This window comes from Phoca vitulina, unplaced genomic scaffold (assembly GCF_004348235.1).
Source record: "Phoca vitulina isolate PV1807 unplaced genomic scaffold, GSC_HSeal_1.0 scaffold63, whole genome shotgun sequence".
Taxonomy (NCBI): Eukaryota; Metazoa; Chordata; class Mammalia; order Carnivora; family Phocidae; genus Phoca; species Phoca vitulina.
Window position 1 is genome coordinate 58,119 of NW_022589766.1, and position 14,387 is coordinate 72,505.

A 14,387-nucleotide genomic window follows, 5' to 3' on the forward strand; every position below is an offset into this window, starting at 1 on the left:
AGGGCACGTGAGTGAATGAGCACCTCTGAGTGGGGAAGCACAGTGAGCAATCAGCTCCACTTACTAATCCATTTTACTGTAACAACCTCTCTGCCTCCATTTCCATTTATCAACTGTTTAGTCATTCTCACACATTCCCCGAAAACCTTGATCCTTAAATGACAGTTTCACTTGCCATTCCACGTCAGGAGATTTTAAATTCCAGGTGGATTCACTGAGCCAACATCTTTGTCTCGTAACTCATTACCTTGATCAAATTCAAAGAACTTCAGGTACATTAAGCTTATACAATGAGCTACGCCCTAGATCAGTGGTGTGCGTATCACAATCCTCTGGAGGGTTTGTTAAAACAGAGGCTGCTCCATCCCCAGAGTTTCTGGTTCAAAAGGTCTACAATGGGGCCCCAGAACCCGCATATCTAGGGAGTTCTCGGATGATACTGCTGGTCCCGACCCCAACTTTAAGAATCACAGGCTTAGATTTTCTCATTACTCAGAAATGGTTAACATTCAAACCATTCTCACTCTGATAGGCCTTCTACTCTTTCAGATCTCACTCCCAATACACCCGCTATTCCATCACAGTGCTGCTCAAAATTTGTCTACTTGGTTTTGGTTGATAATTCTTTTCATCCTACATATCTGCTATTCTCAATGCTGATCATTTTCCTCAGGGCCCTTATCTACCCTCTGCCACACTTATTCTCAACAGATCACCTCAACTCTTAATTAGCAGAGAACACAGAGTTCAGGAGGCACGAACTACTTTACTCCCCCTGACATGCCTTCACGCTTCTCCACTTGAGTAATGAACTTCACCTCCTTCATGCTCGCCTCAGAAGAATATTCCATCTCCGGTCTAAGACAACGTTTCTACTTACTTTCTCAATTCTATACTCTGCCCTGGCCTCAAATCTCTGCTCCATCAAATAGAAGTGTCATGCCTATAATTTCAAACTCTCCCTCGCTGCTAGCAAAGCATATGTATTTTTAATTTTAATAGATGTCAAAAGACTGCTTTCCAAAAAGACTTTTACATCATGGCAGGAGACTGGAAGTTTTATTTCCAGAAGAGGTTAAACGGAAGAGACGCTTTGGATCAGGAATCTTAGGCCAGCTGCAAACAGAAGCACTATACTGAAAAGGGGTTAGATTAATTGTTTACTAAACACTGAAACTCCCAACCTTCTTTCCCTTGTTCAGCCCTGAACATCAGCAAGCAGGCTTCCCATCCTCAAACTGGATACGGGAAGATTCCTTCCTGGAAAAACTGAACGGCCCAAGAAACAGCTACAGATACTGAAAGCTGGAAATTCTCCAGTGAAATGCTGGGTCCCTACCCAATTACCCCAGCATGAGGATTCCTAGGGTGACCAGCCATCCTGTTTTGCCTAGGGCTGTTGTGGTTTTAGTACCAGAAATCATGTGTCCTGGAAAATCTCTCAGACTGCGATGGTTGGTCACTCTAGGCGCAACTGTAAGACAAGTCTCATCACTGAACACAAAGATTTCAATTAGCTGTTTATGTCTTCCTCTGAAAAATGAAAGGGTTACCAAACATTTGAGGAAAAACAAACACTAATGTAAACAAACGGTAAAAACTCTAACAATGCAAGAAGCCAAAGGAAATGATAATGTATGTACCCATGAAACAAGAGACTATAAAAAAAGAAAAAACAGAGCTTTTAGAATTGAAGTATATGAGTTTCTGGCATAAAAGGGTCCACTAAAGCTTACAGTGGATGAAAAAACATCCACAGCAAGGTACTTTTACTATAAAATTTCAGAATCTTACAACAAAGAAAAGATCTAAAATGTTTTTCCTTGCAGGGGAGCTTCAAATACAAAAAAATAAAAAATCAGAATGATATTGAGACTTCTCAAAACAGCTCTGAACCCTAGAAAACAGCTAAAACGCCCTCTAAATTGTCAGGAAAAATCATCTGCAATCTAGAAGTCTAAAACATTTTCTGACATGATAGATCTTTAAAAGATTACTTCCCATGCACCTATTCTCAGGAAGTTACTAGGAGATGTGCTTAAGCAATAAACCAGGAAATAAGAAAATATGGGATCCAGGAAATGGAATCTAACCCAGGAGGAAAGTGAAAAGAATCCCCAGGATGGCCTGTACAGCAGACCCACAGGTGAGTCAGTCCAGACTGGAGCCAAAGAACAGAGTTCTGTGAAGGCTATCTCCAAAGAAAGAAAAACACAAAACCTGACTGATTACTCAAACGCAGTAAGAGGATTTTTTTCCCACTTCCTAGAGAACAATTTTAGGATAAATAGTGATTCAATAACAGAAAACTAAGCAAGTAAGACAATCATTAACCCAGGGAGAACAAATAAGAAAAAATGTACAAGAAAAGAAATGCGGTGCACCTGGGTGGCTCAGTTGGCTAAGCGTCTGCCTTGGGCTCAGGTCATGATCCCAGGGTCCTGGGATGGAGCCCTGTGTCAGACTCCCTGCTCCAGGGGGAACCTGCTTCTCCCTCTCCTCCCTGCTCGTGCTCTCTATCGCTATCTCTGCCTCTCTCTCAAATAAATAAAATTGTTAAAAAAAAAAGAAAAGAAAAGAAATGCAATCATAATACCCCATTGACTTAGCTATATGTGATATGATACATATTTACAGTTTCGCTTTTAATCTTTCAGGCTGATATAAATATGTTCTAACTCACAATTTTAAAAGCACTTTGAATACCTACAATCAAGCATCTACCCCTACCTAACATTCTATTGATAGTGATCCAGCAAAAGTCACAAATGATTCAGTTGCCAAATCTCAGGATAAATAAATGTTCTTCTAAACTTATAATCATCTTGGAGTGAGACAGAAAAAACTATTAAGAAAACTGTCAAAATGTGATAGTTCTAATTATTCTAAATATTAAGGAATTTTAAATAGTGGATTGCAAAACTATACGTATGGTATACTTCCAATTATGATTTAAAATACATATAACAGACAACATAACATACATAATATAAATGCATAGAAAAAACCCAAAAAGCCCAGCCATTAAAGGACCAAGGGTGGTTGTTATCAATGGTTTGAGTAATTTTATTTCCTTCCACAGAGTTTTTTTATATTTATTAATTTCTCTTTAAAATCTGAAAAAGTTATTTTAAGTATCTGTAGAAAGACTCCTCATCCAGATATTTAAACTTACCTGTAATAATAAAAATAAGCAGCTTAGGCCTATTGGCTCTTGGCTCACTGAAGAGGTTAGTCCAGGGCCCACATTTCAGAACCTGGGTTTCAACTCCACAACATAAAATAAATTCCTCATGTACAGGAACTTCTTCCTTGATTTCCGAGTCCATTTCTAAATAAGAGGAGAAAAACAATATAGTGAGTCGCTAAAATGTAAAGCTTTGAGCCAAAGGCAATATTCAAGAATTTTAAAAAAGGCGAATTTCAACATAGACAAGCAAATGCAGGAGGTATAGGACTAGTCAACTATTCTGATTATAGGATCACACACACACACACAAAATTAAAACGAACCGTAAGAGTAAGGAGAAACAGACATGTCTTCAGTGAAGTGAAAGACTAGACAGGAGCGTGACTCGGGATCCGATTAGCCGGGGATCCTGCCTAACATCCTACAGTGCTGAGGGCAGCACTCACAACAAAGAACTAACTAGCCCAAAAAGTCAAGAGCACCAAGACTGAAAAAACACCCTGCTCTAGTGCTAACGTGCCTGAAGAGCACAGCTTTCTCCAGCCTCTGGCTGGCTGCTATGTGTTTCCTCTTTCTCCTGCTCTCTCTTCTGGCAGCAACAGCAACAATACAGCAAGAGTCCCAGATGGCACAGGCGTGTACCTCAGACCAGGCGGCTGCTCCCTGCATCCTCTCCTCAGCCCACAGGCACACTAAAGAACCAGCCACCTGACCACACAGTAGCCTGGAACCGCCCTGCCCAATAGAGCTCTGAGTTGCTTAAGAGGGAAGCTTCTCCAACCGCCCATTCATAGCAGTACCCAAAGCAGTGCCCCAACCTCCTCTGACCATGCTTAGCAGCCTCAACTCACCTGGATGGATCCCAGAGTGGCTTACTGTGGCCCTTCCAACAGATGCGCCACCACTCCAGACCTCACACCTGCACCAGCTCCCTGATTCACTCTGCACAACCTCTCACCAGTCTTGCTTCACCTGCTGACGCAGTGACTGGGGACCAGCTTTGGTGCAGGCAACCACCAAACTTCTCTACCACACACCTGCAACCACACCTTCTTCAATGAGATCTAAACCCACATTCTATGTTTGTCCTTTCTTGGGTACTCCCCCTCAGCCCTAGGCTATCTTTATATAGAGAGTTTTCTTTATATAGTAATTTTAGAGTTTCTCTTTTTCCACAGATTAGTAATTTCTTAACTATTTAAGTTACTGTGTGGTTTCTGTCTCCTGAATGGATCTAGACTGACATATCTTTCGTTGTCTATCCAAATTTTTCTCTTCAAATCTTTGCCATCTTAGATGTAGCTCAAATTCTACTTCCTACTTGAAGTCTCCCTGAAAATCTCAAATAAAGGAAATCTCCTCTTCCTCTAAACTCATAGCACCTGTCGTTATCATAAGTCAATAATGGTAAAGGTAGCCAGGTCAACTCTACCTAGAAATCTGTACACTTGTTATTCATGTCTCTCCCAGCACAACAGTCAATAAATCTACGGCAAGACCACCCACTCCTCCCCTGACACCCACCTTAAGGTAAACGTAATGGTAGTTAGGGTGTAGCAACACCAGAGATTCCACATTCATGGTGATGGTGAGAATGGCCTTTGGGAAGCAGTCTGGCAGAAGGGGGCAATATCCATAAGACATAAACTTTGACTCAGCAATTTTGGGGAAACAATTTTAAAAAGGAAATCTAAAATATTTTTCAAAGAATAAATGCATGGAATGCTATTTACAACACTGAAGAGCTGAAGAACTTCAATGTTCATTAATGGGAGAATGGTTACCTAAAATATGATAATTCATTATACAGACACTAAAAATGATATATATGACTCAACATTCAGGGGGATGTTACAGTTCAATCTTCTGACCACTATTATGTTCAATCAAAACTGCTCAGCTCTGCTAAATGGTGATAATTTATCCATCTGCTTTCTAACATTTCTAAAACCTCACTTCTCTAGTCAGATATTATGTTGCCTCTTTCATTTTCTTCATTATGCCCTTATTAATTTTACCATCATTCTACTGGATTTAGGAATGAGGAAGAAATAAACATATTCTAATCTCCATGTATGACCAAAAGTCTCTTAAATAAAACTACTTAGAAAATAAAAAAATTCTCACTCAAAAAGTGGGAACTCCTCTTCATTCAAAATAAATTGACTAAATAAATAAAAGTATTATCTCACATTTTCTTAAGGACTGATTTTTAGTTTATTAATAAATGTCACTGTAGTCCAATCTCTTAAACTGTCACAAAATACATTATATTTATAAAGGTCTTATGACATTTATAAAACATTGGAAACAACATTAGATTTAGCTGTTCTATACGGCCTTATAGTAGAATACCATCAGAGAAGACACTGGTAAACTGAATACTTGCACCAGAAGAGAATCTAAAGTTATTAACTATATTCAACTCACAAATAGTTAACTTTAAGCAAATGACATCTTGGGAGTTTGATTAGCCACAAAATTAATGAGAATTCAAATAGATATGAAACTCAAACACAGTCTATAGAATTTGGAAAACAAACAAAAAAGTAACTACACCTCTAAAACATCTCAAATAAAATACAACTGAGAAACATGGAGTAAACCTGTATATTATAAAACATCTTTTTATTTTACTTCACTCTTATGTTTCTGAATCGTACACTGCCCAAAAAAACAAAACAAAAAACGGCAAAGGAAACCTTAGAGTATGAGAATTCAAAATCTTCCCTACCTAAGAATCCACGGTAATTCAGTCTGCAAACAAGTGTCTGATTAAGGGACAATGTGTTCTAATTATATAATAGTGGAGGCTGATGACCCCACCTAACAGCCACAGCCTACAAGCAATCTCCACTGAAATCAGTTTTGATAAACATCAAGACTTAGGCTGGATAAAAACCAAGTGTGGATACAATGTGTACAACTAAGGCACGCCTTATTTAAATATAGGTATTCATCTGCTTATATTGATGACCTTAATTTTATTTAGTAAAAAATTTTTTTCCGGGGCGCCTGGGTGGCTCAGTCTTTAAGCGTCTGCCTTCGGCTCAGGTCATGATACCCAGGGTCCTGGGATCGAGCCCCGCATCGGGCTCCCTGCTCCGCGGGAAGCCTGCTTCTCCCTCTCCCACTCCCCTTGCTTGTGTTCCCTCTCTCGCTGTGTCTCTCTCTGTCAAATAAATAAAATCTTTAAAAAAAAAAAATTTTTTTTTCCAATTAAATCTTAAACAAACCAAGACAATATATAAAACAGAAAAGCATTTGATCAGTATAAATTTTAGAGGTTCAAATTTATAATATTTATTTATTATATAGTCAGCCAGTGAGAACAACGAGGCTATACTAATGAACACAAATATTTGAAAGTGGAGTTATAAATGAGTCTCATTTAGCTTTAGCATCCAAATCCAAATAATGTGTGCATTTTATTTTGGCTACTCAATAAGAATTCTGCTTTATTCATCCACGTAAGAAAGGTTTTAAAAAAAAAAAACTTGTGTAATACAAATCAAAACCACAATGAGATACGATCTCACACCTGTCAGAATGGCTAAAATTAACAACACAGGCAACAACAGATGGTGGCGAGGATGTGGAGAAAGGGGAACCCTCTTGCACTGTTGGTGGGAATGCAAACTTGATGATCAAATAGTATGGAGGTTCCTCAAAAAGTTAAAAATAGAACCACTCTACAACCTAGCAATACCTATTAGGTATTTATTTATTTATTTTATTTTTAAATTTTTTTAAAGATTTTATTTATTGGAGAGAGAGAGAATGAGAGAGAGCACATGAGAAGGGTTAGGGTCAGAGGGAGAAGCAGACTCCCTGCCGAGCAGGGAGCCCGATGCGGGACTCGATCCAGGGACTCCAGGATCATGCCCTGAGCCGAAGGCAGTCGCTTAACCAACTGAGCCACCCAGGTGCCCCCTAGTAGGTATTTACCCAAAGAATACAAAAATACTGATTTGAAGGGGCACATGCACCTGGATGTTTATAGCAGCATTACCAGCAATAGCCAAATTCTGGAGAAAGCCCAAATGTCCATTGACTGATGGACAGATTAAAGAATAGATGGTGTATATACACAATGGAATATTACTCAGCCATCAAAAAGAATGAAATCTTGCCATTTGCAACAACATGGATGGAGCTAGAGTATATTATGCTAAGCAAAGTCAGAGAAAAATAAATACCATATGATTTCACTCATACGTGGAATTTAAGAAACAAAACAGATGAACATAAGGGAAGGGGATTAAAAAAAAAAGAAAGGGAGACACTTAACAACAGAGAACAAACTGAGGGTTGATGAAAGGAGGTGGGTGGGGGGTGGGCTAGATGGGTGATGGGTATTAAGGAGGGCACTTGTTGTGATGAGTGCTGGGTGTTGTATGTAAGTGATGAATCACTCAATTCTACTCCTGAAACTAATATTGCACTATATGTTAACTAAATGGAATTTAATTAAAAACTTGAAACAAACAAACAAAAAAACCAAACAAACTTGTGCTGCTACGTCCAGTCTTCAGTTAAACTATACTACCTTTGAAATAGAGGTAGTGAGATGATTTTCTTTCAAAGTTGAAACACTAACAATATGTAACAATAACTTGTGCTATTTATCATATATATAAACAAGGCAGCTAAAAAGCCTAAGCTTTTTCAGATGACAAAAACTTTATACATAATGTTATTAAATACAAGTTGTAGGCTGTGTTATTGTCCCACAACTACACAGAACAAAGCATATACTATGCATGTCTCTGAGCTCTGCCTGGCACTTAATTAATGTTATTTCTGGGCACTAATACTAAAACTACTTGTAAAATATTTAGTGACTGAGCAAGTGAAAATTAAATTTTTCAAGTCCCGGGGACAAGACACAAAATTTGTAATTGTTTTCAAAACACAATATAAGAAGTACACATATGTACAAAAACAGCAGCAGAAGCTGTATTTAAATTCTGTAAATTTTTAGTTACTCTAGTAGCTAACATTAACATGCTGGTGATCTCTATGAATCTGGTCAATCTGGAAGTTGTTTTAAATTAGAGGGTTTTTTTTTGTTTTGTTTTGTTTTAGTTTAAAATGTACACTAAAATTAAGTTCAATCCCGTGTTAGCAAGGAAAGACTAGCTTGTGTTGAAACAACCTTCCACTGAGAACAATTTGAAAAGCCAGAAAAAAATGTTGGAAAAAAAATCTGTTAAAAAAAATCAGTAACCAATAAAAGAATCATTCAAGAATGTGTAATAAAAGAGGAAGTAAAGAATATATTTAATATGAAAATGAGAAGAAAGCAGAGAATATAGAACAGTTGTAACAAATAAATTTTATTTTTTTAAAATTTAAAACGGTAGTAAAATTTTATATTTAAACCCAAATATATCAGTAATAAATTAAATGTAAATAGACCAATTATGCTAATTGAAGGCAAAGATGATCAGATTGGATAAAAATAAACAAGTAACTGTATGCTACTTATAAATGATACACATTAAGAATAAAGAATAAAAGTGAAAGGGTGGAAACAACATATCACGGAAATACTAATCAATGAAGGGGTGGTATAGTTATACTGAAATCAAATTTAAAAAGTAAACTTTAAAGTAAGAAGTACATGAGAGATAAACAGGAGCATTTCAGAAAGTCAATCCACCAGGAGACCATAACAATTTTCAATTAGCATGTACATAATATTTTAGCCTCCAGAGATAAATTAAAAATTGACAAATGTAAAAGGAGAAATAAAGACCACAATCATAATGGAAGATTCTGACATACCTCAGTATCTGATAGAATAAACAAAGAAAAAAGTCAATGAAAATATAGAAAATTTGAATAATTGTTTATATTAACATAATGAACATAATTGGCATGTGTAGAATTCTATGCCAAATAATGGCAAAATGCACATCCTTTTCAAGTGCACATGGAACATAAACTGACCATATACTGGGCCACACAGCAAGTCTCAACAAATTTCCAAAAAGTGAAATAATATATTCTCTAATTATAGTGGAATTAAGCTAAAAATAGCAAAAATAGTAAGAAAATCCCCCAAATTTTGGAAATTAAGCAATAAACCTCCAAATAACTGATGAGTGGGGGAAGAATTCACAATGTAATTGAGAACTAAATAATAATGAAATAATGAAAATAAGACATATCAAAATGTATGGGATGCAGATAAAGGCATGACTGAAGAAAATTCAAAGTCTTAAAATGCTTTCTAAAATATTAGAAAAAAGGGCTGGAAATTAAAGATCTAAACACCTATCTTAAGGAGTTAGAAAAACTAAATGAATCCAAATAAAGAAAAATAGAAAAAAATAATAAAGAATAGAAATTAATAGAATAGGAAAAAAGTTTACATTTGAGAGTATTAACAAAGCCTGAAGTCTAGCCTTTGAAAAGACCTATAAATAAATAACCCCCCAAGAAGAATCATCAAGAAAAAGGGCACAAATAACCAGTGAGACGTGAAAAGACGATTATCACTCTAGGTTCTATGGACATTAAAAAGATAATGAAAGAGTATCATGAAGAGCTTTATGCCAATAAATTTAATATGGTAAAATTCTAAAACACAAAAAGTCTAGAAGACTCTTAACAGTCCAATAGCTACTAAAGACATTGAATCCATAATTTCTGGTCCAGATGAGTCAACACTTAAGGAAGAAATAACACCAATCTTACAGAGTTGTCCAGAAAACAGAAAAAGAGGGACCACTTCCCAATTCATTTTATGAGCCGTGTAAACCTTGATATCAATACCTGACAAAGTCTTCATATGAAAGGACAATTACAAGCCAACCTCTCCTATGAAAAGAGATGCGAAAACTCTATTCAAAATATTAGCAGACCAAATCCAGTGATACATACAACCAAAATGTGTATATATCAGAAATGTAAGACTGTTTAAACATTCAAAATTTAGTCAATTTATCACATTAATAAAGGAGAAAAATCATAGAATCATCTCAACCAATGAATGAAATGAAAATACATTTGATAAAATACAATAAAGAATCATGAAAAATCTCTTTAAGAAAAGGAGAAATAGAGGGATCTTCCTTGATGAAATATAAGTATCTTAAAAAACACCTACAGTGGGGTGCCTAGGTGGCGCAGTCCATTGAGCACCCAACTCTTGGTCCTGGCTCAGGTGCTGATCTTAGGGTTATGAGATCAGGCTTGTTTGGAATTCTCTCTCCCTCTCCCTCTTCCCGCCCTCCCCCCACCCCAATGCTCTCTCTCTCTCTCAAATAAATAAATAAACCTTTAAAAAAAAAACACCTACAGTAAACATTTTACTAAGGGTGAAATGCTGAAAGCCCCTCTGAAAGTTTGAGATCAAGACAAAGAAATCTGCTATTAGCACTTGTATATTGTACTTGAGGTCCTAGCCAATGTAAGACAACACAAAAAGAAATAAATGTATGTGGATTGGCTAAGAAGAAAGAAAACTGTCATTCACAAATAACAAGATAATACATATATATCATATATATATGTAGATATATATATATTTATGAGTGTTCCAGTTACTCTTGCTACATAACATACTACCCCAAAACTTAGTTGCTTAAAGCAACCATTTTATTATACTCATAGATTCTTTGGGTCAGGAATTGACAACAGCACAGCAAGAATAGCCCATCTCTAATCCATAATGTCTGGGGCCTTTGCTGAGAAGGTTCAACGGCTGGGTGTGATATGTTCAGTGAGGGCCGGAGTTGTTGTCATCTGGAAGTACCTCTAGTCACATGTCTGATGACAGATGCTGTTGTCAGGTTTGGGCCAGGAACACATACATGGGCTGACTATATACAGTCTCTCCACATGGACTACTTGGACTTGTTCAGAACATGATGGCTGAGTTTCAACAGCAATTTCTCAAGAGGGCCAGATTAAAACCATGTGACCTTTTGAGACCCAGCCTCAGAAGTCACACGGCATCACTTCCATGTCAGCCATAGCCCACCCATGTTCAAAGGGAGGAAAAAAGGACCTCTCTCAATAGAGGGCATGTCAAAGTTCGATTGTTGGAAGAATACGCAGCATGGGAGTTATTGTGGCCAACTTTGGAAAACAATCTACCAAAATAGGTTAAACAAAGATATATAAATTTCAGTTCTGCAGAACTTTTCAAATTACACTAATAAGAATTTTTGAACCTTTAAGAGAGGGACAAAGTATACATACAACCTTCTAAAAGCAATTTGACCAATTTTGTCAATGGTGATCCTGCTAACCTTTCTTACTAATATCTCACTTTTTCTGAATGGTTTGGGAAAATGTTGAAGGCACAGGAAGTCTGACGGTTTTTAAAATGGGGAAGGACTTCTAGTACCATGTTGAACAACAGTGGTGAGAGTGGAAAATTGCTCAACAGTACTTGGCATCAGAAAAATACAAATCAAAAACACAATGAGATACCACCTCACACCAGTCAGAATGGGTAAAATTAACAAGTCAGGAAACAAATGTTGGTGGGGATGCGGAGAAAGGGGAACCCTCTTACACTGTTGGTGGGAATGCAAGCTGGTACAGCCACTTTGAAAAACAGTATGGAGGTTCCTCAAGAAGTTAAAAATAGAGCAACTGCACTACTAGGTATTTACCCCAAAGATACAAATGTAGTGATCTGAAGGGGCACCTGCACCCCAATGTTTACAGCAGCAATGTCCACAATAGTCAAACTATGGAAAGAGCCCAGATGTCCATCAACAGAGGAATGGTTAAAGAAGATGTGGTATGGAATACTATTCAGCCATCAGAAAGGATGAAACCTTATCATTTACATCAATGTGGATGGAACTGGAGGGTATTATGCTGAGCGAAATAAGTCAATTAGAGAAAGACAATTATCATATGGTTTCACTCATAGGTGGAATATAAGAAACAGTGCAGAGGACCATAGGGGAAGGGAGGGAAAACTGAATGGGAAGAAATCAGAGAGGGAGACAAACCATGAGAGACTCTTAACTATAGAAAACAAACTGAGGGCTTCTGGAGGGGAGGTGGGTGGAGGGATGGGGTAACTGGGTGATGGGCATTAAGGAGGGCACGTGATGTGATGAGCACTGGGTGTTATATGCTACTGATGAATTACTGAACTCTACATCTGAAACTAATGATGTACTATAAACTGGTTAATTGAATTTAAATAAAAAAAATAAAATGGGGAAGGATTTGATTAATGTAGTTCTTTTAAAAAGATTGTGAAAGACAGAAAAAAAACAGAAGACTACATTAAAGTTTGAAAACTATCAAAATAACCTAAGCAAGAAATGAGGGTGGGAATAAAGGAGTGAGTGTGAGACTCAAGTCTTAGTAATGATTCTATATGAGAAGCCAGGGAAGGGTAAATGACAAAGATGACTTGGATTTTGATGCTAAAGATGAGGAGAATGGAAGCACTATGCACATAAAGGGGAACTACCAGGGAAGGGAAGTTAGCTGGAGGAAAGGAAATTGGTTCAGTTACAAACATAGTAAGTTTCAAAAAAATAAGGGACAAGACCAGAAGGCAGTGGGAGCCACAGAACTAAAGCTCCAGAAGGTCACAGTAGAGATATGATTTGCCCAGCTCCTTCTTAAGGAGCTCCCTTATCTTGGCTTCACTGATACCTCCCCATCTTCAATGAGAACATTTTCCTCCCCCATTCCCTGTACCCAAAGGTTCTGCCCTGGGCCCTCTTCTTCCTCTGCGTGCTAACTACTGAGCACTTATCTGGGTGCCTCATTGATGCATCAAACTTTAATAAGCGCCAAAAATAAAAATCATTTTGTTTCAAAAATCAACTCTACAGACCCTATATCCTGACTTCTCTGTCACCATTCAGAGTACCATTATTCACCCAGTCACCTAACTCAAAAGATTCTTTGACAGACAGCTCCTGCTGGAATTTGAGGGGGTAGGGGGTGGGGAGGGATATCCCTAAGCAAGAAAAAAAGAAGCCAGCAAAAGAATGAAAAGGAACAATTAAAAATAGGCATGAACTAAGAAGATATGTAAAATCATGTAAGCCATGGGGGAATGCTTCAAGTAAGTTAGGGGCTGGTAATGAATTTTTAAAAATATATAAATGTCAAAGAGCAAGAGAAATGAGGCAATAGTAAGAGCTCACATTTTAAGAATACTTTCTATAAACCAGGTACTGTGCTAAGCACTTTATATTGTACCACTTAACCCTGAAAACAATCTTATGAGATGTATACTATTGTTTCCTCCCTCTACCCCAACAAAACAAGTGAAGAGAAAACTGAAAGATATTATGGAAATTATGTAACAACTAGTAAGCTGGATGGTGGTAGAGCCAGAATTTGAACCCAGATGTCTGAATGACTCCAGAGGTCATGTTCTTTGAGAAATTTTACATATATATATATATATATATATATATAATTTCATTTGAATGGATGAGATATAATATATGCTGGGATTTTTTTTAAACAGCTGATTATTTTTTAATCTTTTACATGCCTCATCTCTACTTCTTTTCACTTCCATGCATATCACTCAGAAACTCATGTTATTAACTCAGTATAAAGTCTTCCATGTTTTTCTATAATCAACTACAAATATACATAAGCATTTATACACATTTTGATAAATATGAGTTGTCAGTGTTTGATAAATAGAAGCATATTATACACACTTCAATGCATTTTGCTCTCATACTTAATAACACACGAAAATCCTGCCAAGTCAAATAGCATAACTCCAATTCATTATTTTTAATGGTTGTATAATATGGGTACACTATAATTCATGTGACCATTTCCCTGCTGACAGGCCTCAATTAGTTCCCAGTGTTTTGGGACAATGTCACAGTACGTACTCTTAAATCTCCCATGTTCTTACATATATCCATATATACCAGGTCTTTTGTTTCTAATGGCCAGATTCCCGAGTGTGGAATTACTTGGTAGAATTTTAATAGGTATTGCCAGATTGTTTTCTGAAAAAGAGTGTAAGAATCACATTTCCTCTAGCAATCTATTTTCCCTCTATAATCCTATCATTAAAAAGTGGTACCACTATTTTTAAGTCTTCAGGTACAAAATATCTCACTCTTTAGTTTGCATTTCTTTGGCTGCTAGTGCATTTGAACATCTTTTCATGTTTGCTGGGCTTTTGAACTTTTCTTCTGTGAACTATTTATATTCCATGCCCATGTTT

The 14,387-nt window shown here is 36.9% G+C and overlaps 1 protein-coding gene across 2 annotated transcripts in view; it reads right to left on the minus strand.

Moving 5' to 3' along the window:
- The window catches only part of LDAH (lipid droplet associated hydrolase), a 46,357-nt gene that overhangs the window by 25,518 nt on the left and 6,452 nt on the right, over positions 1 to 14,387 (minus strand). For both annotated transcript variants that reach the window (XM_032391483.1, XM_032391485.1), the window contains exon 5: positions 3,176 to 3,331. In XM_032391483.1, the coding sequence (XP_032247374.1) occupies positions 3,176 to 3,329 (154 nt within the window). In that variant the 5' untranslated portion in view covers positions 3,330 to 3,331. The remainder of the gene's footprint in view (positions 1 to 3,175; positions 3,332 to 14,387) is intronic.